Source organism: Pelobates fuscus, chromosome 6 (assembly GCF_036172605.1).
Source record: "Pelobates fuscus isolate aPelFus1 chromosome 6, aPelFus1.pri, whole genome shotgun sequence".
Taxonomy (NCBI): domain Eukaryota; kingdom Metazoa; phylum Chordata; class Amphibia; order Anura; family Pelobatidae; genus Pelobates; species Pelobates fuscus.
In genome coordinates, this window is record NC_086322.1 from 301,581,995 (window position 1) to 301,605,797 (window position 23,803).

The window sequence follows — 23,803 nt, forward strand, 5'->3', positions numbered from 1 at the left end:
AGTCTCCTAGCGACCCCCAGTCTGGCTAGGCATACTGCCTTCCGTGGTGGGGCAGCATTGCCCGGGGTCCACTCCGTCTGCTTCTGGACTTTAGGCCTCACCGCCTCCTTGCGTCGAACGGGGTTTTGTTGGGCCTCTCTGCGCTCCAATTTTGCCCAGAATTGTTGGAGCAGGGTCTCCAGGCGTTCGTGGAGGGGCCGGGAGGGTGCATGGTCTGGCGCATGGCCCGAAGCCGCCATTTTGTCGGCGGCAGTTTGGTCGTTAGCTGCTCGGTTCAGGCCGTTGTCGTCAAGTGTACTCCCGCTAGGTCTGTGATACATGCTGATTGGGTCCGGGATAACCCCCACCGGTCCAAGGGGGGGGGAGGGAGTCCGATACTGCGGGTGCCGCTTGTTTTGGTGGGCCGGGGGAGCGGCCGTCTCTCCCCTGCCCTGTGTATAGTAGGCCCCGAGTCCCTGTGCCGCGGATTCCGACATCCTTCGGGCTTGCGAGGTGTCCCCCAGTTTCCTAGGCTTTGTAGTGTACGGTGAGGCAGGTAGGGGTTCTGGGTCAGGTGCTGTTCCCCCGATATTTGTCAGTAATTCGGTCCAGGCTCGGGAGCTCAGAGAAAGCATGTCTGCTCAGCTCCCCGGTCAGGCTCCGCCCCTCGTTTTACTATTTTTTTGTACTAGTATGATATATCAAGCAAGTTGGGGGTACAGGTTATGATTCATTATCTCTCACCTGTTCATTCTCCTATTACTCTCTCTCTCTTTCCTGTTACCGGGCATTCAAGTGCCTTTTCCGTGTCCAAAGTTGCTTCTCAGGATCCCCTTGTTTCAAGGGTCTCCTTTTCTGTATGTTTAAACCCATCCTAACTGTAATTGTAAACAATTTCAGCTGAAAATAAATCTTGGCAAGCAGGGGCCATGCCACAGTAGCCTCTGGGATCTGCTTTGGTCAAAATGCTTGAAAAACATGTGATTCAGATTGCACTATAACCACTACATTGGCATGTGTAGGAGCCTGGAGTATTTCTTAATAATAAAAAATCATGCAGTATAACTAAATGTAACCTAACCTAATGCACCTAACGTGTGTGAGAGGTTGGAGTGTCCCTTTAACCCCTTAGTGACCAGACCGTTTTTCTATTTTCTTACCAGGGCTCTTTTTACATCCCTGCTGTGCTTGTGTTTAGCTGTAATTTCCCCTTACTCATTTACTGTACCAGCACATATTATATACTGTTTTTCTCGCCATTAAATGGTCTTTCTAAAAATACCATTATTTTCATAATATCATATAATTTACTATAAAAAATGATAAAATATGATGGAAGAATTTTTTTAAATGCACTTTTTCGAACTTTGACCCCCAAAATCTGTTGCGCCAAAAAACACCAGAACTAAATAGTTTCAAAATGTTGTCCTGAGTTTAGAACTGCCCAATGTTAAAGTGGCACTGTCATGCCGAACTTACCTTTCTTTAATCGATTTCTCTTCTCTCCCTCTCTTAGGATCTGTTATTCATTTCTTTCTGTCTGCTCTAGTTTTTGTTAAAACCCCAAAAGTACCCCAAAACCATAAGATCCCCACAATTCCCATTCGAATAGCCGAACATCAGTGGAAGGTATGTGTTTGTGCCGTCGCGTGTCCAATTTGAGTTCCATGCACTAGACGATTAAACACCGCTCATTGTGGTCGCCATGTGTTCGAAGTGCCGCTTCGAACCGCTTCGGGAGTTCGAAGTGTTACTGAGTAAATAAAGTCCAAAGTCCAAAAGGCACAAACAGTGTCTGTAAGCAAGGTATATCACAGGGGCCTTAGAACCAGTGAAGATTCCTTTCGCCAAACATATATAATGCATATATATGATTTCATTATAAGTGTATTTTGAGATATATGTGTATATATATTATAAATGTATAATATATTATAAAATGTTTTAATTATTTTATAATATATTATACATATATGTATAAAACATTTTTAGCAACTTGCTGGGGTCTCCGACAGTCCCTTCCGACTGTGATCACCGGTCCAGGTAAGTCCAGGGCTCCTATTTGCCGCAGTCGTACTAGGTACGTCCGCGGTCCTTAACAACCGTTTTTTTACAGTTAGAATAAAATTACATATATATATAATTTTTTTTTCAAATAATTTTTCATTTATTTATTTTTAATTGTTTTTCTATAATATATATGTACACAATATATATAGTTATTATATATATTATATATATATATATATACACGTGTGTGTAATTTTACTCTAAGTGTATTTTTATATTAATGTATGTATATATTAATAAAAAATACACTTGGTATGACATTATATATATATTTATTTGTGTTAGGTGCTCATGATAGTACAGAGTGAAATATCATAATTAAATGTAGGATAGTAAAAAAAGGCAAGTCGGTTGTGGTGTGCCGGAACCGATGATCAGGTAGGCCTGAGAAAGAAGAGGGCAAAAATTAAGTAATCAAATGTATTACAGACAACCAATACAGATACATATATCAACCAGACATGTTTTTGAAAGCATTCCTTAATTCTTGTACTGGGTTCGGTATGTATCGTGAGTAAGCAGATGACTTCCAGCGCCCCAGTGTTTTTATAACATGAATTGGAATGTTGACACTGGAGACTGTGGATGCTGCTCCTATGCGGAAGGAGTGCCCTGAGTAGTTAGCTGCGTTGAGGCCCAGTTGAGTGAGCAAAGACCTGACGTAGGTCATGAAGGTTGTAGTGGTGAGTACCGAACTTTGTAATAGTAGTAATGGTTGTGATGGTAGTAAATTATGATGCTGTATGTATGCATCAAGAACCCTGACGGGGCACCACCTGTTGTGCGTGGGATAGTATGGAATGTTTACTGGTATGTGCTGACTGGTTTTGGAGTGAGGTAGAGTCAGGATGTAATGGTCCATGTGTTTTGTTAAGTGGGAATAGAGGAGAATATGAGTAGATTGTGTTGTGTTGGTTGTAGTCTACTCTCTAGGTTTTAGGAATCCATAGAAAGCTTTGTATATTGCTGCTTTGATGACAGAATTTGTAGTGGTGTCAAAAGGTTTTAAATCCAGCAGGTTAGACAATGCTTTGAAGATATGGTTATCTATGGGTAGCCTAACATAGAAACATAGAATGTGACGGCAGATAAGAACCATTCGGCCCATCTAGTCTGCCCAGTTTTCTAAATACTTTCATTAGTCCCTGGCCTTATCTTATAGTTAGGATAGCCTGATGCCTATCCCACGCATGCTTAAACTCCTTTACTGTGTTAACCTCTACCACTTCAGCTGGAAGGCTATTCCATGCATCCACTACCCTCTCAGTAAAGTAATACTTCCTGATATTATTTTTAAACCTTTGTCCCTCTAATTTAAGACTATGTCCTCTTGTTGTGGTAGTTTTTCTTCTTTTAAATATAGTCTCCTCCTTTACTGTGTTGATTCCCTTTATGTATTTAAATGTTTCTATCATATCCCCCCTGTCTCGTCTTTCCTCCATGCTATACATGTTAAGATCCTTTAACCTTTCCTGGTAAGTTTTATCCTGCAATCCATGAACCAGTTTAGTAGCCCTTCTTTGAACTCTCTCTAAGGTATCAATATCCTTCTGAAGATAGGGTCTCCAGTACTGTGTACAGTACTCCAAGTGAGGTCTCACCAGTGTTCTGTACAATGGCATGAGCACTTCCCTCTTTCTACTGCTAATACCTCTCCCTATACAACCAAGCATTCTGCTAGCATTTCCTGCTGCTCTATTACATTGTCTGCCTACCTTTAAGTCATCAGAAATAATCACCCCTAAATCCCTTTCCTCAGATGTTGAGGTTAGGACTCTATCAAATATTCTGTACTCTGCCCTTGGGTTTTTACGTCCAAGATGCATTATCTTGCACTTATCCACATTAAATGTCAGTTGCCACAACGCTGACCATTTTTCTAGTCTACCTAAATCATTTTCCATTTGGCAAATGTGATGTACGTGTGGGTTCAGATTTCTTAATCAGTCTTAATCTGGTGAGAGGCCATGAAACTAGTGTTGTTTGATTGTAAGATTAGTATATGGTGTTGAATGCCTGTGAGATAAAGTTTGATGGTGTTATATGACATTTTAAGTTTAACCCCTTAACGACGTTACGGCAATCCATGCCGTCCCGCATTAAAATGGCTTTAAAGCCGTTGCGGCGGCATGGTATGCCGTAACGGCTTTGAGCCCCTGGAGGAGAGGTGTACTCACCTCCGCCTCTATCCTCCTCTGGGGGGCTGCCTGACAGCCCAGGCAGCCCCCCACCGGCAAATGAGGCCCCCGGGGGCCATGTGATCGCTCTCAAAGAGCGATTACATGGGCCCCTATAGCTGGCTATGGATCTGCCAGCAGGGGGACTGTCTAATATCAGACAGTCCCCCTGCTGGTGGGAAAGTAAAAAAAAAAAATTAGACAAGTGTAAAAATAAATTAAATATATTTTTATATATATATATTATATATATATATATATATATATAATATATATACATATTATATATATGTAACGTCATACAAAGTGTATTTTAAAATATTAATATTAAAATACACTTAGAATGACGTTACATATATATAATATGTATATATATTATATATATAATAGATGTACATATATATATTATATATAAATACGTATAATTAAAATAATAAATAAATAAAATAAAATAAATAAATAAAATATTGAAACAAAATTTTATATAAATTATATATGCATATGTAATTTCATTCTAACTGTATTTTGTTATTAATATATATATCGGTAACAAAATACACTTAGAATGACATTCTATATATATCTATCTATATATAAAATACAAATAACCGCAAATATATATATATAGACAAATACATATAATTACATTAGTATACACGTAGAATTTAAATACCTATAAATGCATATATATTAAAATTCTACATGTATATTTAAATAATCTTTTAACATAATTATGTGATTTGATTAATTAAAATTTGATTGACATGCCTGACAACACAAGGAGAAAGTGCAGAGAATTTAATTCGCAAGCACTATATTTGACCCTGTAACTCTCCAAGACACCATAAAACCTGTACATAGGGGGTACTGTTTTACTCGGGAGACTTCGCTGAACTCAAATATTAGTGTTTCAAACTGGTAAATTGTATTACAACGATGATATTTTAATTAAAAGTGACGTTTTTTTTTTTTTTACAAACGAACAGCACTTTTATGGTCTATATTATTGTTGTAATATGTTTTACTGTTTTACTAATATTTGTGTTTAGTGAAGTCTTCCAAGAATAACAGTACCCCCCATGTACATTTGATTACAAATATGTGCTTTTATTTGCAGTAAAACAGTATTATGACATTCACAGTTAAAATGTCAGACGGAAATGCAAATTTAAAAAAAAAAACGTGTTTTCTCAAATGTTTTTTAATTTTATTCATAATAAATTATGTTCCATATATGAATAGTTAATGATAAATTAAAGCCCTGTTTCTCCTGAACAAAATGATATGTAATAAGTGTGGGTGCATATAATTTGAAAGAGGGGAACTACGGGTGAACAGACATATAGCGCAAATTCTAGTTTTTGTTTACGTTTTGTTTTGATCAGAACGTGCACTATTGACTCCGTCCTGAAGGGGTTAAGGTGGCAAAAAGAAGCAAAACCCCAAAAAGATGTCATAACAAATGGTTGCATGATGTTATGTTCCAAAAGGAATCTTTTGAATAGTGTAAAAGCCCTGTCGTATGTTTTGTGTGTATTTTTTGACAGTGCCAATTGGGACAGTGTCCTGCTATGATGCATGATGGTGTCTAGTCCAGTATTAGTTGTTGAAATGTTGGAGTGGTTGTGGCTGTGGGCGCAGCTGACGGGAGTGCTTGATGAAATGCCTGAAATTTAAAACGAGACAAACTGTCAGCAGCTGTGTTACATATACCTGGAACATGGAAACAATATAGAAAGAAATTATGACAAGCTGCCAACCAAGTGAGTTTCCTCAGAAATCTCATGATCGTAAGGGATTTGGAACGACCTTTGTTGATGATGTGACAGGTTGCCTGGTTGTCTGAGTAACAATGAACTGGCATATTTGCCCATAAATGACCCCATGCTACGGCAGCCGCCACGATGGGACAGATCTCAAAGAGAGCTGAGGTAGTGGAAAAACCTTCCAAGTCCTGAACTGCTGTAGGCCAGCTGCCCCAAAGCCATTCGTTCCCAAAAATTGCTGCAAAACCTGTGGTAGATGCCGCATCTGACCAAATGGTAGGTGACGAGTCAGTCAATTGAGGGAGGAACATACTTTTACCATTCCAAGTGGTTAAAAATCTCTTCCACCTGCGTAAGTCTGCCGTAGCTTGGGTATCTAAGGACAAACTGTGTGTGTCGTGTAGGAAGTGTGGAAAAAGATACAAGAGTCGTGATATGAAGGAGCGGCCTTGAGGTATGATACGCATGGCAACATTTTGTGATCCCAGCAGGGACTGTAGCTCTTTGTGGTTGCAAGTACCGAGCTGAAGGTAGTGGTTGATGTAGGTAAGAATGTTCTCTATCTTGTCGTGTGGTAGGCTTGCTTGCATTGTGTTTGAGTCTAATTGAATACCCAGGAAAGTGATAATCGTGTCTGGCCCCTCCGTTTTCTTAGGGGAGATTGGTACACCTAGTTGCTCGAATAGCTTGGTGGTAGCTTTGAGGCTACTAGGAGGGGAAGTATTTTCCTCGACCAGTAAGAAATCGTCTAGGTAATGTAATACCGTAGGGCATCTGGCTATGTTCAATAGTAACCAGCACAATGCTTCGGCAAATGTGTCGAAAATAGCTGGGCTACTTTTGGACCCAAAAGTTAAACGGGAGAAAAAATTGTAGTTCCCGTCCCACTTGATGCCATGCAGGTGCCACAGTGTGGGGTGGATTGGCAGCAATTTAGAGGCATTAGTAATATCGGTCTTGCTAAGCAAGGCTCCAACCCCTGCTTGTATGATAGCTGTAATGGCGTGATCTATGGTGGTGTATTGCAGGGAGAATTCTTCGGAGGGTATGAGGGAGTTAAGACTGGGGTTGGCCGATGAGTGTGGTGAAGACAAGTCAATGATGAGTCTCTGTTTAAGGGAAGATTTCCCTGTAACAATACCAATGGGGTTAGTGCGCCATTCTATGAATGGAGGAGCTTTGAAAGGCCCCAATACGAAACCCTCAGCCACTTCTTGGGCTATGAGAGTGTCAACTGCTGTGGGGTTGTGTTGTACGGATTGTAGATTAGGGCATTCCAGAGTCCCGGATGGTATGTGTAGAATACCCGTGTGGAAGCCTTCTGTTAAACCAGAGATAAGAAAGTCCACCAAGTGTTTAGACAGGTGATGTGACATAAATGCAGTAAATTTAAAAACAACCAAATGGTTTTTATTATTGTGGGGAATGTAGGGGTTGTAAAATAAGAAAAGGGAAATACAGAAACATTTCCACATTTTCATCAAACACTACAAAAAAAGAATATGATATTAAATCTTTTATAACATGTAATAGTAAAGGTGTTATTTATATGTTAACTTGCCCATGCGGACTACAATATATAGGCAGAACTTCCTGTAGCCTTAAAATAAGGATTAGGGAACACATTTATAATATTTATTAACCGCAAATGTATTAATCATAGTGTTTCTAAACATTTTATAGAACACCATAATAGGGATCCTAAAGATTTAGATTTTGTAGCAATTGAAAAGGTTGACATTCATTGGAGAGGGGGAGATAAAGAAAATTTACTTAATAGAACTGAAATGATGTGGATTTTTAATATAGACACGTTAATGCCACAAGGTTTAAATGTAGATTTTGAGATTACCCCATATTTATAATTCCATTTTAGCCTCTATTCCTTTTTTTATATATATATATATTTCTATAAGAACTTCTATTATTTTATTTATATATATATATATATTTTTTTTTATATAATATATAATATATATATTTTATATATATTTCTGGCTTGATCTCAATTTTCCATTTCTATATACATATACTGTTTTAGCTTATTTAAAATGTAAATTGCAGTTAAAATGAAGTAAGAGTGTAAATGGATGTTCCACTTTTCTCTCCTCAGCAAACATGGTAAATTCCGTTTTTTATGTTGTGTAATTTTAAATTCATAATGAATTGTATAGATAGGGGATGTATTTAGAATATATGGCAATATAGTAATACTAATGAGATTAATGCTTTTTATAAATTAAAGATATTTTAATACTGGCAAAGTAATATATTGGACAACTTGGGGGTCTGTACCTGCACAACCCTTCAGTTATGTGATGTATATATATATATGGGAAAAGGTGGAAGATAAAACGCTTCCTAATGTCTTATACTGGTGCTTATACAAAATAATCAACTGACAACTGTCTTTATTAAATCCTTATTTGATAGAGATCACCAGTTTAGAATCTCCCCTAAAAAAATGGCTAAAGATAGTACTAATTGCTGTAGTAAATTTGCCAAGGGCAGAAAATAATTCCCATAAATTCACCTAGGCAGCAAAAAACAGTGAAAAACAAGGGTATAACTGGATATAAAGTTGCAGTCGTTTTGAAAAAAAAAAGGGCTACAAAATAACACCTCAAATAACGCAATTAAAGTTACCCCTTCTCTGAGTCATGTCCAGGAGTAGTGTTGATTAGTGAACTGTAAAAATCTTCTTATGCTTATAAATGAAAGAAAAGCTGTACACTAGTCCCTAATATCCTCCAAACACCTTCGAGGGTGTTCTAATCTATGACTCAATCTAGATTAAACACAAATCCTGCCTAATGTGCCATCACATTGACTGTGGGAACAGCACTATGTAAAATAAAAGAAGTGTTGACCTACAAGGGTCTAAATACCCATAGTGCAAAAAGTGTCCTTTAAGTGAAGAAAAAGTGATAAGAAAAAAAGAGACGAGCTAACGCCCGACGCGCGTTTCGGTGTATGCGAACACCTTCGTCAGGGGCTGAGGGATATCTCGTGAAAAAGCCGGGACTTTTAAACCCCTTTCAGCCAATCAGATGAGAGGTTCCTACTTCGTCGTTAGATGACGTATTCGGAATACCCTATAGTCACTTATGACGTATCGCCCCATGTGACTAACAGTGGGCGGAGGGAATAGGTGGGACTCTCTTGCAAACGTCATTTGATTGACGGGTTAGATGTCAGTACTCGCCGATCACGGGCTAATGAACATCTATAATGGCCGGTGTGATCATAATGTTAGACCACTAAGTGATCCCAGAAATAATTGATCCATCCTCTGTTTGCTAGGATCGCTAGTTGGATTAGAAATATGAATAGCTATATATATGTGAATAAGGCCTCTTATTGGCTGTGAGACTCTATGTTATTATTCTTCTGTATTAATAGCTTCAAAAAGTATAGAAGAGGGATGGAGATTGAAAATGACCCTATAGTTCTTTTACAAATGCCGTCTTGCATGAAAAATACACTTATTTTGGAATAAAAAAATTCTTCTATTGCGTGATATATGCTTATAAAGGCAGATGAAAGAAAAGTCAAATATATCAAGATTCTTGGGATCATATTAGATATTAAACAGGGTTGCTAAAAATAGATGATATTCAAAAGTACTTTTGCATCAATGATATTAAAGAGATTGGCATAGGGTTTTTAAGTGTCTGCATATGTGGATGGTTAAGTGAATTATTTACAGTGCAAATAGATATTTACAAGTTGTCGTTATTAATATATAGAGATCATGTAATGAAAGGAGTGTATGTAAACCCTTCATTCAATCGGTAAATCCAATAGCACTCCCTTTTCCTGATGTGTTGGTCCCAATTTCCCTTCCTTTGGTCCTGTCTGATAAGTTCTATGTCTTGAAATTTCAAGACTGTAGGGTCTCCGTTATGTACATTTTTTTTTACATGTCTGGAGATTGGAGTCTCTATGTGTCTTGTGGTTTTGACAGAGTTGATATGTTCAAGAATTCTTCTTCTAAAGGGCCGGAAGGTTTTTCCCACATAGGACATTGGGCATTGACAAGTGATCAAATAAACCAGGCCTTTTGAGCTGCAGTTGAAGAAGAAGCGTGTGTCAAAGTGCTGACTTTTTGTACTGTCGGTAAAGGTTTTAGAGTCTTTTTTAATAAATTTACATGCCTTACACCTGCCACATTTGTAAGTACCTTTAAGACTATTCGATAACCAATGTGTCGGTGCCGCAGTTCTCTGGTTCTACATGATTTTGTACTGTCGGTAAAGGTTTTCGAGTCTTTTTTAATAAATTTACATGCCTTACACCTGCCACATTTGTAAGTACCTTTAAGACTATTCGATAACCAATGTGTCGGTGCCGCAGTTCTCTGGAAATGACTGTGTACTAGAGAGTCTTTAAGGTTCTTGCCTCTTCTTGCTACCAGGGATACCTGTGACGGGATAATATCCCTCAACATTTCGTCCTGTTTTAGCAGTGGCCAGAATCTATGCATAATCGATCTAACACAGTTCCAACCTGCATCGTAGGTGGCTACACATCTGAGTTGTTATCTTGTTCCGTTGGTTTTTTGCACAGAGCAGCATCTTCTCTCATTAGACTCTCTCTGTCTACTAATAGGGCTCTACGATAGGCCCTTTTGAGGCATTTGTTGGGATATCCCTTTGTTCTAAACATGGTCCGCAAGTCCCTGGCCTTAGTTTTGAAGTCATCAATGTCAGTACAGTTACGCCTGAGGCGTAAATATTGACCAATAGGGATCCCCTTTTTCTGAGGGACTGGATGATGACTCTTCCAGTTTAGTAGGCTATTTGTAGCCGTATTTTTCCTAAATAAGTCACTTTTGATTGTCCCATTGGAATTCGGGATTAGGGTAAGGTCTAGGAACGTCAAATTGGGGGTTCAGCGGTGTTGATTCTATGGAACTAAAAGCGGACACTTTATCTACCGAACACCACTGGAAGCTGCCGCCCGCCTTCTATTTCGTCGAGGCATACAAACACCGGTCCGTTCGGGAGTTTTGTAACGCACCCAGATAGACGTCCCATGGAGTCAATCGTATACCGAAAGACTTGTGAGAGACTTTGACTCCATGGCGATTGAACTGTGTACATCGGATCTGAGCGCTATTCGGTAGAAATATGCACTCAGATCCAGGCTATCTGGGGATACGTTACACAAACCATATTTATTCGGTACTTCCTCATTTATGTATTTTTCACATTGTATTTAAAATGGCGATATGCCTCTATCCTTGGAGATAATTAGGTTTCTTCCCAATTATCTCCAGGATAGAGAGGAAGGATTTATGGGTAAAATGGGGAGGGCTTACACTTAAGCCACTGCGATTGGCTACTGTCCTATGTTACAGTCCTCCACAAGGTCCCCTAGGGGAGTGTCCACCTTGTGGGAGACCTGCATAAATACCGGGCAGGTAGCCCCTATTAAAGCAGATTCCTGTTTGACCCTCAAGACGGAGCTTGGTCTCGTTTGTGGGAGAATTATTACTGGGAAAGCGCTTTTCATTATTTCTAGCTGTGAAAGGAGTTCGGCTGATTTTATGGTCGGGAGTTGCCGCGTTCACGTATCCTCCGTTCGGGAGTTTGACGGTCGGCTGTACAGAACCTGCGTTCCTGGAGAAGGGGATTATTTATTAAACGGCGGCTTCATCTATCTGGCGGTGAGTGTCGTAACAATATATATATATATTAATATTTTTTAATTTATTACCTTTTATTGAAAAAGTTCAGGCAGTCCTCCTGCTGGCAGCACTATGGACGCCTAAGGGGGCCATGTGACTGCTCTTTTAGAGTGGTCTCATGGCCCCTGGGGGTCCTAAATTGAAGAGGGCGGACTCTCTGAAATCTGGCCAATCACAGCTTTGCCGCGGGTTACCACGGCAATGCTCTGACCGGGTCTCGCGAGATATGGTCTGGAGCTCTGCACACTGTGGAGCTTCAGGCTGGATATCACCAACAGACCACAAGGGAGCCCACTGGATTACCAGGGAGCCCACACTGAACCACCAGGGAATGACAGAAGGTATGTACTAACCTTAACATCTAAGGGATTTACGAGTGATAATTTCTGATGTAATAGAGCAGCAGGAAATGCTAGCAGAATGCTTGGTTGTATAGGGAGAGGTATTAGCAGTAGAAAGAGGGAAGTGCTCATGCCATTATACAGAACACTGGTGAGACCTCACTTGGAGTATTGTAAGCAGTACTGGAGACTGTATCTCCAGAAGGATATTGATACTTTAGAGAGCGTTCAGAGAAGGGCTACTAAACTGGTTCATGGATTGCAGGATAAAACTTACAAAGAAAGGTTTAAGGAACTTAACATGTATAGCTTGGAGGAAAGACGAGACAGGGGGTATATGATAGAAACATTTAAATACATAAAGGGAATCAACACAGTAAAGGAGAAGACTATATTTAAAAAAAAGAAAAATTACCACAAATTAGAGGGGCAGAGGTTTAAAAATAACATCAGGAAGTATTACTTTACTTAGAGGGTAGTGGATGCATGGAATAGCCTTCCAGCTGAAGTGTTAGAGGTTAAAACAGTAAAGGTGTTTAAGCGTGCATGGGATAAGCATAAGGCTATCCCAACTTTAAGATAACGCCAGGGACTAATGAAAGTATTTAGAAAATTGGGCAGACAAGATGAGTCGAATGGTTCTTATCTGCCGTCACATTCTATGTTTCTATGTAGTCCCCTCTCCCTCACACCATCACCCCCCTCACTCACACCAACAAACACCCCCCCTCCTTCACACCATCACCCCCTCCCTCTCACCATCACTGCCCTCCCTCATAACATCACCTCCCATACCATCACCACCCCTCACTCTCACCATCACCCCCCCTTCACACCATCACCCCCTTCACTCTCACTATCACCCCCCCCTCCTTCACTCTCACTAAGACCCCATCCTTCACACCATCACCCCCCTCACTCACACCAACAAACACCCCCATCCCTCGTGTGAACGTGGGAAAGGCGATGAGTGGGCCAAAAAGGTTCATGGAAGCCCTTCTCAAGGCTGCTGAGGAGATATTGCATAGGTTGTGTCTAAAGATCTTTCTGTGCAGTGCAGCCAAGTCTGTGCTTTTTAGGTACATTTACCTTTAGTTCCCAGAAGTGGGACACCAGGTAACAAACCCGGGACAGGATTCTAAATTCAGGGTAATTCTTTCAAATCCAGAACTGTTGGGGTATATGCTTTAGATCTGGTAACAGGTAGCAATGCCTTCAACCAATCTGCACCTACAAATCAATGCTCAAGCTTGGGACTCACTGTTGACGCATAAAGCACTTTAGGGGTCTGGAGTATTACTTTAAGTCTGGATTTGGCAATTCAGATTTTAGTTTTCCACCACTGCCGATTTTAGGTTGGATCTCTAGTTATGTATGGAAGTACACATACAAAACACGATAAAGCATAGAATAAGACATGGAAATTTTGCAGTGCAGGGTAGTTGTTTACAGCGACACACTGGAACCCTTGGTACACTAGGGTTGAGTCTTCACAGAGGTTGTTTGCTTCCTCTCGTCATTAATGTAAGCACTGAGTGTCACATCTTCTGTCGAAGCAACCAAGAATCGCACAGAAATTAAGAATAAGCTGGAGGGGAGAAAGTTACAGCAAGAAAATGTGCACTAACACTTTTTTCTACTTTTTATGATTTCATTTAGATATGGAGATGTTGTCTGTTTGTGATTTTTTCAGAAACTGCAAATAAAGTAGCAAGTCAGTCTTTATCTATTCATTTAAAGGAAATTAATGCAGAAAAACAAATCATTTCAAAGGGTTCACAATTTATTTTCTACCCAATGTAATCACACTGAAACATAGGCAGAATCCCACCAGCAGGGGTATTGCTCACGTGTGAGGTCATACATCTAGCATATGTACAAACACCTGTACCCAGTTTGTGTTCTGATTTTAGATAATAAAAGTACACAATGCAGAGTTTATATTTATATTATTAAAGGTAGAGCATTTATTTATATATATATATATATCGCTAATGGTTCCAAAATGCTGTAAATAATGTGGCATGATAATGAGATTGTTTCTACTATTCATTCTCTTGTTTTATTAAGTGCCAACACACAAAAACATTGTGCAATAGGACAAATGTACAAATTACCGGGGACAGTAATTGGTGTAAACAGTCAATAAACAGCACCCAAAAAAGATCATGGCATGCAAAGGCATGTTTAATTCTGCTCTTCCCTCTGACATGCAATGTAGCTGCTCACTAGAACATCTAGATTACTGGAAGCAAAAATGTTAAGTATCACATGTAACAAAATGGATCTGTTAATTAATTGCATGATTCTAACAGTATGGAATTCATCTAAAGCATCAGAAAAAAAGAGGAATTTATCAGAATCTAACACAACTGAATAAATCTTGAAAGTACTTAAGGTCCTGGTGGATACATAGGACAGACGCTCAGCAGCAGTGTAATAGGTCAAAGTACACTATGCTAGAATTTCCAGAAAGCAGAATGAAGTTATCTGACATAGCCCCAGCGTTGCTGAAGTACCACAGAGTTAATCAATTTGCCTCTAATTTATAATGTATCACCCAAATTAGCACCACAATTGAACTAACAAATGAAAATAAAATGATAGAACTTGGCCCCAAATAAAGAATTAAGGCCTTGAAAACAGTTTAGAATTTTAAAGTTTTTTTTGCCACTTTTTAAAAAAAAAAAAAAAATTAAATTTCAGCTGGATTTAATGTCAGTCGAACTTAATAAATGTGTTGGCTTTATTGTTCTCCTTCTCACTATCAGTGAAGGGGTCGGCAATATTTTTTTTAATAAGGAGGTTGGCTAGGGGCCACCCCAGGATTTGGAGTTACTTGGCAATCCATCCTGCTTCTATATTTTTGAAAAAGCACACAACTGCAGCCCAACAATAGGTTCCCCCTATTTAGTTAATTATTGGTCCCAGCCTGCCGCTCATGGCTAGGAGGGACACTAGGTCCCCCTTGTTTCATTTGTAGTACCTCACCCATATTAAAACTGATATTTGTCAGCCACCATTAAGCCTTTAAAGTCAGTAATTTAATCCAAACCGATAAAAGGCTTATCAATAGCCATAAACTGCAGATAAAGAAAGCATATAGGAGCCAAAAAAAAAACGAGGCCTAAGTTGGCAGAATGGTCTAACAAAAAGCATTATTATGGTACCTCATATTCCCTTGCATCAAAGACAGTGGTGTGAGCATCAATGTCACTAATGCCCACCCATGCAAGCTCTCACTCCATACTATGTCTACAGGAGTCAATACCCTTTCCTGAAATGTATCTCTAAAATTATACATTTTTTAAATACATCCCCTCAGTGAAATTAAAAACGAGATATAGATGCTAATAGAACAGGTATAAGACCTAAACACATTATCCCATTCACTCCTTTTGCATTGAAATTCACAGATTTTACTATTACCATGACGTAAAGTCATGATTCTATTAATGACACGGAGGCGAGTATTATGCTGCACTCTTTCTTTATTTCCCTCAGCAGCAAAGAAAAATTTTTTAAAACATAACCAGTACATAACATTAACAGTCTGAGAGCAGTGTCTCCTTAGCAACGGTAACAGCCAATCAGGTTCTTCTCTCCAGCATAATAGGTTCTGTCAACCAATCCAATTCCTCTTTATTTGCGATCCCGAAGAATGATAACCGTCAAACTGAGAAAATTAATCCGGGTATCAGTGTAATATCCATAGTGAGACGTAGGTTAGGCTGTAGAAAAAGGAGAAATATGGTAATATTCTAGTATAAAACTGGATGTATGCAACATTACCAGGCATTGTGGATAGTGTCTGTATTTTACGCTATTGTGAAAACGTAGTAATGGGTGAGAAACATAACCGGAGGGGAACTATATGACATCAGGACTTACCGTGCACCCACTTACCACTAATCCGACCTTTGTGGTTAGGATCAAGCAAACCTTTATGACATTACGAAGAAAACTTCCCAAATCAGGACTTACCTTGAGATCAACTTACCCAAAATTCTCTCCTTCTTCGGGTTGGGTGGGAGGGATAATACTCGCCTCCGTGTCATTAATAAAATCATGACTTTACGTCATGGTAATAGTAAAATCTGTGAATTTTATTAAGACACGGAGGCTCCTATTATGCTGGTTTAAAGCTGGGAGACTACCGTTCCCGCAAAGTGTTGAATAGGTTTAAAATAAAAATCACGAAAGGTGGATTCTGATGACCAATCGGCCGCTTTCATAATGTCTTCCAGTCGGCAACCAATCGCGGAGGCCTTGGAGGCCATCGCTCCCCGAACAGAGTGAGGTGTGAACAATGCAGTGTCAATGCCCGCTGAGGACATAATCCACTTAACCCAGCGAGCTAGTGTCGGAGTGGAAACTGGAAGGTGTGGTTTTTGGAATGAGATGAAGAGTTCATGTTTCGTTATGTCTCGTATTGTTGAGGTACGAGATTCGTAAGTTTGTAGGCATTTGACCGGGCATAGGAGTGGCCTGTCTGGAAACGCTGGGTATGACACACTTTTTGATGATGTCTTTGTTCTTCGAGAAATATCGAAAGTGACCCCTTCGGGGGTATAGGAGCGTGTGGTGAGGTCTAAAGCCCTGACATCAGAAACCCTCTTACAGGATATGAGGCACAGGAGCATCACTAGTTTAGCAGACAGTTGTTTCAGAGACATGACTGCATTGTCTGGCCATGCTTCTAGAAAAGTGAGAACGATGGAGACGTCCCATAATACTGAATATCGTGGTAACGGTGGGCGTGCAAATTTTATGCCGCGCAACAGTCTACATATCATTGTCTGTCTTCCTATCGGGATTCCATCTAAGCCCCGATGTGAAGCCGAAATGGCCGACCGATACAGGTTTACCGTACGGTAGGCCTTGCCATCTTGAAATAGTGAGGTCAGGAACTGAAGGATCGAAGTCAAAGGAGCCGATATGGGATCCAAATCTCGTTCCAGGCACCAATCACGCCATCTGTTCCAAGCAGACTTATAAGCCTGTCTCGTGCCGGGTGCCCATGCGCCCTCGAGAAGCTGAAGAGTTGCCTCCGAAACTCCCTGGATTGTCCAAGGTCCCCTGAAATCAGCCACGCTGTGAGCTGAAGAAGACCTTGTTGTATCAAGGGGTGAGGGGACCCGTCCGGGTCCTGGAGGAGGTACTCGAAGTGCGGGAGAGTGCGGGGTATATCTATCACCATCTCTAAGAGGGGAGGGAACCATGGTTGGGAAGGCCATAACGGTGTCACAATCACCATTGTTCCCGTCTGGCGACGCAGTTGTAGTAGGCAACGTGGGATCAAGGCAAACGGTGGAAAGGCATAATTCCTTGTGGACGCCCAATCTTGGGTGAATGCATCTGTTGCCAGTGCGGATGGGTCCGGTCTCCAGCTGACAAATCTGGGTATTTGTGCATTCAAGCGGGAAGCAAAGAGATCTTTGTCCAAGGGGCCCCATAATGACCGTATCTCTTTGAAGACCCTGGGGCTCAGTCGCCAGTCGCTGGGGTCCTTGAGGTGTCGTGAGCACCAATCCGCAGTGGTGTTGCATAGACCGGGAATGTATTCTGCTGTGACTGAAATGCCTTGTGCCAGGCAGAATTGCCAGAAATCTCGTGCCATGTTCGCCAGAATCCTCAATTTCGTGCCCCCTAGATGGTTGATATATCGAACTGCTGATATATTGTCCATCTTCAAAAGAATAGAGCACTGGGCATGGGTCGGCGAAAAACTGCGGATCGCGAAGGACCCCGCGAGAAGTTCCAGGCAATTGATATGGAGGGATGATTCTATGTCGGACCATCTGCCACCTGTAGATACATTCCCACAGCGTGCACCCCAACCGATTAAACTCGCGTCGGATTCTATAATGAGGTCTGGTGTGGTGCCAAAGATGGCGCGACCATTCCAGGCTTCCATATGGAGGAGCCACCATTTTAGTTCTTCTTTTGCTTCTGCGGTTAGGGTGATCCAGTCCGAGTAGGTTACCCCGTCTCTCAAATGGGAAGCTTGTAGGCGCTGTAGTGCCCGATAATGGAGAGGGCCCGGAAAAATGGCTTGTATAGAGGCCGCTAGAAGACCTATCACCCTTGCCAATTGTCTGATAGTGAGCTGGGGCATAGCCAGCGTGCGTCTGATCTCTTTCTTTATACCGTTCAGTTTCGTTAATGGCAGGTGTAAGGTTTGAGACGTGGAGTCCACGATGAGCCCCAAGAATTCTATGTGTTGTGTGGGAACCAGAATTGATTTCTCCCAATTGACGAGAAAACCCAGGTTTTGTAGCAGAGTCTGAGTCCAGTGTAGATGGGTTTCGGCAAGTTGCGAAGATTGGCCCATAACGAGGATGTCGTCTAAGTAGATTACGAGACGTACTCCTCGACTGCGCAGTAAGGCGACCACGGGCTTCATCAGCTTGGTGAAGCACCACGGGGCTGAAGATAGTCCGAACGGGAGACATGAGAATCTCCATTTCCTTCCCTGCCATATGAATTGCAGGAAGTCCTGGTGTTGTAGGGCAATCGGTACCGTGAGGTACGCGTCTTGTAGGTCTAACTTTACCATCCAATCTGCTGGCTGGAGGAGGTCCCTTAGACAATGTATTCCCTCCATTTTGAAATGGTTGTATGCTACGTGAGTATTGAGGTGTTTCAAATTGATCACTGGGCGAACACCGCCACCTTTTTTGGCAACTAGGAATAGGTTGCTCACATACCCTGGTGTGTTCACAGGGATTTCTGTAATGGCCTGTTTTCTTACCAAATCTCGTATCTCCTTGGTGACAAGGGTTGTGTCTTGTTGGGAAAAATGGATTTCCCGTGGGGGGTAGTGTTGTATTGGTGTGGATAGGAAGTCTATGCCATATCCCTTTACAGTGTTCAATACCCAAACATCTGATGTAATGTGTGCCCATACATGGGAAAAATGACGGAGTCTGCCCCCCACTGCCCATAGGGAAGAATGAAATGTAAGAGGACTTACCATAAGGCCGTCGTCCTGAGTGGGCACTTCGTGGTCCGCGAGCAACCCATGGCCGCCCACGTTGTGGGAAGAAGGCCGGGGTGTTGCGATGTTCTTGGAAGGTAGCTCGCCCAATGTAGGAGCCTCGGTTCTGTCTGAAAGAACTCCTGTTAACACGGCCGGACAGGCGGCTCCTGGCTCTTCCGGCCCCACCAAAAATCTTAGGGTGGAATACTTTGCGCATGTTAGATTGCGCCTTATCAAGGGCAGTAAACGTCTGGACGAAGGAGCCCAGTTCCTTAACGAAGTTGTCTCCAAACAGGAGACCTTTGGCTTGGGTGCCCGGCTCATTCAGAGCCATATTAATTAATTTTGGTTCAATTTTAAGCAATATAGATTTGCGACGCTCCGTAGCCATCGCAGTGTTGGCATTGCCAATTAAGCAAATCAGTCTTTGGATCCACCCGCTTATGGCGGCTCGGTCCAACTCCTGGTCGTCCTCGACCATCTCAAAAATCTTGGTTGCTGGACCAAGTATGTCTAACACTTTATCCTGGCAATTGCGCAGGGAAAAATCCAAGCCTTTGTTAGGCTTCCAACCTGTTTTACTCAGGAATTGTATAATTTTGGGGTCTACTGCAGGTGTTCTGCAAGCATCATCAGGGACCGTGGGTCGTGGGCATTCCGCCCTGAGTTTATTGCGTGTCGCCTTATCCAAAGGCTTGCGCACTCTAGAAGCAATATATCTCGCCACATGGTCCGAGGGTGACCATTCCGCTGAACGCGGGTGGCGCAGGTCAACAGGGTCAAACAGGGGTTCCCCGTGGGGGTCCAGGATCATATCCGTGTCCCCTGGGGTTTTTTGGTCCAACTGATATACATCGGTTTGAGACGCAGTGCGATCTCGGTCAGGGTCGTAACCTTCAGCCAGACTATCTGATTCTAGATCCGAGGGATCTTCAGAATCCTGATAAGTCTCCTCCTCAATATCACTGAGATCCGACTCAGAGTCTAGCTGGGCTTTTGCCCTCTTCCATAACCTAGCCGATTTTGCCCGGCTAGTGGCTCTTTTGCGCGGTGGTGGAATAGGCGCGCCATCTGTGACAGGTGTATAGCTGTCCATCTGAGATAGAGAGGAGTGTTTTGATTTTGTCAATGCCTTGCGGCCAGCCTGAGGCTGTATAGGGGCCTGGGTAGTGGCTGTTTGAGCTGATTTCTGTGCCTGCATGAGGGCATGTGTCAGTGTCTGTGACAGTGAATCAGACATAAGTCCCATAGCTGAAGTAAAGGCTTTTGTCATAGCCTGTGACATGGATCTGTCAAATACAGTCTGCATATCCGCAGTGGTATTAAATTCAGCTGGGGGTGTATTAGAACTCCCTTGAACGGGGACCTGAGACCCTGAGGGATTTTGACCATCCTTGTCAGTAGGCATAATGATTATGCTGAGAAACTGACAGGTTTAAACAGAACAGATTCAATTTATACAACCTAGAGGAATAAAACAACCTAGAAGGGAGGGTTGATTAACCCCAAGGAAAAAGGAGGGGAAATGAGGGTACAAATAGTTACTCACAATATAAACGAATGAATGAGTGTAAAAAATCAACCGGATGCACAGAGAGCCGTCCGACCGCCACTAACGCTAAACCCCAACACCGAATTCCGGCCGTTGGAGGCGTTATCAGCTTCAGAGCGCGGGAAACCAATAAAATGGCCGCCGCGCGCGGCTAAAGTCACGAACAAGGCAGTGTTCGTGTAATTGATTGCCGCGAAAGGTGAAGCTAGATATCACTGTGCGGTTAAACTACCGAATGCGTAAGTAAATACACGAATGCCGTTGTATAATACTAAGCTATTCGGTAGAACAAAGTGAATGACGGTTGGATCTGACAGGCTCAAATGGCGCGCAGAAATGCTGACAGGACACCAAAATTCCGCTCAACTTCCCTGCGCCCGATCAATAAAGATTGGGCTCAGGTTTGCAGTGTAGGAATTAGGATCCAGGAGTATTAGAAAATAACAACAAGTATGTACACAAAGGATGAAAGTATAAGGAGAAAACTGTATATGACAGGAATCAATTAAAGAGATACATAAATCCCACAGGCATAGTACATAGACAATATTAATCAGTAAATTATTAAAGGTACAATAATGAATTATAATACAAAATTTGATAATAATAATACAAAATATGATCCCCACAGTTAAGGAACCGTGGGGACCTGATGTTACTTAACTGAGGGAGCAGCAAAGAAAGAGGAATTGGATTGGTTGACAGAACCTATTATGCTGGAGAGAAGAACCTGATTGGCTGTTACCGTTGCTAAGGAGACACTGCTCTCAGACTGTTAATGTTATGTACTGGTTATGTTTTAAAAAATTTTTCTTTGCTGCTGAGGGAAATAAAGAAAGAGTGCAGCATAATAGGAGCCTCCGTGTCTTAATAAAATCAGCGCAGCATTCAAAAGGTAGGCAAGAGAACATTGTTGGTCCTGGCAACTCCCTAGTTCTTAAGGCACACTGGCAACACCCACAGAGGATATTTCTTAAATGTTTTGCCCATTAACTGTTTAAATTAATATTTTTTATGTTATTCACAAAAAAAGTTATTTAGACATCTGCCTTAAGTAAAGAGTTAATTTTCAGTTTTGTGTCTGGTGCAGGGAATTTCCCTAACATTAGCACTTCAGAGGCACAGTTGGTCCTTTACAAATAATGCTGCTCAGGGTTATTCATTAAAGTGAGAAATTCAAAGTCGATTTTGCATTTTAGGCCAAAATAGCTAAATTGGAAACATAGCTCAATTTTTCCAGAGCAGCTGTTTTGGTCTTAAGTTTGAAATTCACTCTGAATTCTTACTTTGAATAACCCTGTATTGTGCAATTAAATTTGAAAAAAAGCCCTGCTTCAGCCATTTATACTCTATAAATACTAGGTGACTTTTACACAGTTCCGATTTTTCCCTAACCTACCCTTGTCAAGAGAACTGAACTAGTTTCTGATGGACTTACCAAGAAGTAGCAGTCTGTGTATCTGTTTGTACACCAGTTTCTCAGCCTTTAGGGTCTTGTCAATGCTTCGGCTTTTCTTCTGTTGCAGTTTAATCCTGGCTTTTATTTCAGCTTTCACCCTAGGGTCATTTATATCCAATGTGCAATGGTCTTCCCCCCCTCCAGCCCCAGGATGGCAGTTGGCATTAAGGTAGGTTATTGAGTTGTGGTGTCCAATGAGCCTGGGTCTTAGACTGTAACACATCCCCATGATCAGACTACTTTACAAATCAATACTTAGTCAACATAATCCCGGGGAGCTGGCTGCCCCCTACAGATAGATGTCTCTCCTCTGGGCCAGATACAGTTCTGTTTATAACCTGCTCTGCCCACTCTATAGAAAACTGGATGTAGCTGTGCTCTTTACACTATACACATAATAAAAGGACTACTGTGGTTCCCTCACTGTCCACTGACTGAGCTGCCCCTACGCTCAGTAACTACACACTCTGTACTCCCCCACTGTCCCCTACCTTCTGTATAACTCTCTATACTACCCTATAGAATGTAAGCTCGATTGAGCAGGGTCCTCTTCAACCTATCGTTCCTGTAAGTTTTCTTGTAATTGTCCTATTTATAGTTAAATCCCCTCTCATAATATTGTAAAGCGCTACGGAATCTGTTGGCGCTATATAAATGGCAATAATAATAATACTCTCACTGCCTCCCAACACTCTATACTCCCTGTCTCCTAGACTCTGTACCACCTACACTGTTTCTTAGTTTCTGTAATAACCCACTGTTCTCTGCACTCTGTATTTTCCCACTGTCTCCTAGACTTTGTTCTCTGCCACTGTCCCCTCGAATGTGTTTTCCCTGTCCCTCAGACGCTGTACTTCCCCAATTCTGTTTGTGGGTCAATACAGCAGCTCACCCAGCACGGCAGTTACTTCTGATCCTCGCCTCTCGCTTCTCAGTTTTAGAAACTGTGAAGAAACATACTCTTTGGAGTCATGTGATCAGAGAGCACCCTGTTTACCGTAATGTTCAGAAACTCATGTCCTGATACAGAGCTGCAGGTAGCCTTAGAAACAGCAGAGGGTCAGAATTTACATATTTACAACACCTATTTCCCCCTCGATACTGCCTAATATCCCATGTACTGTATATTCACTGACACTCACACAGCTATCAGAAGAGCTGGGACAGTAACATTGGTATTTATATGTAGAGACAACACAAATCGACGATCTGATTTTTTTTCTATGCTACCCTTTCTCTCTCTCTCTCTTTAATCTTATTATTTTGTTTTACAACTGTATTTTTTTTTTAATGTTTTTATGTTACGTAGTTCAGCAGTTGCCAATAATTTCTTTGTGAAAGTACACAAATTAATCTACTTGGCTAACTGATAAAGGTCTCTGTGCAGACAGAATTTCATTCAGATGTTGTTGTTATTTCATGCAAAAATCTATTTGCAGCTATGTATACATGAGACTGGTCTGCAGGTCCTCTAAAAGAAAGCTGTATGAGGGAGCCTGTACAAGTCACATGGGTTTTGTACAGCATGTACACTTTGAACACAGTTCTGCACAACTAGGAGAGGCACAGAGCGTGCATTTAGGGAGTGCATACAGCTGTTTTGACATAGTAAAAGGGACAAATGGAGAAAGGGTAACGCCTTGCACAATAATATAGACAAGATTTATAGGTGGCAATGATCCACAGAGGCTGCCTTTCATGCTGTGTTGTGGGAAGGTAATACAGTAATTTCCTCTTTTATTATCTTTACCTGGTGCAAACACAACTCTTTTACAACACTTTTTG

General features: G+C 41.4%; 1 protein-coding gene across 1 annotated transcript in view; it reads right to left on the bottom strand.

Moving 5' to 3' along the window:
• The window catches only part of GNAS (GNAS complex locus), a 142,294-nt gene extending 119,830 nt beyond the window's left edge, over positions 1 to 22,464 (bottom strand). Inside the window, exon 1 of the mRNA XM_063459636.1 lies at positions 21,998 to 22,464. Within this exon, the coding sequence (XP_063315706.1) occupies positions 21,998 to 22,247 (250 nt within the window). The 5' untranslated portion in view covers positions 22,248 to 22,464. The remainder of the gene's footprint in view (positions 1 to 21,997) is intronic.
• Positions 22,465 to 23,803: the final 1,339 nt, after the last annotated feature.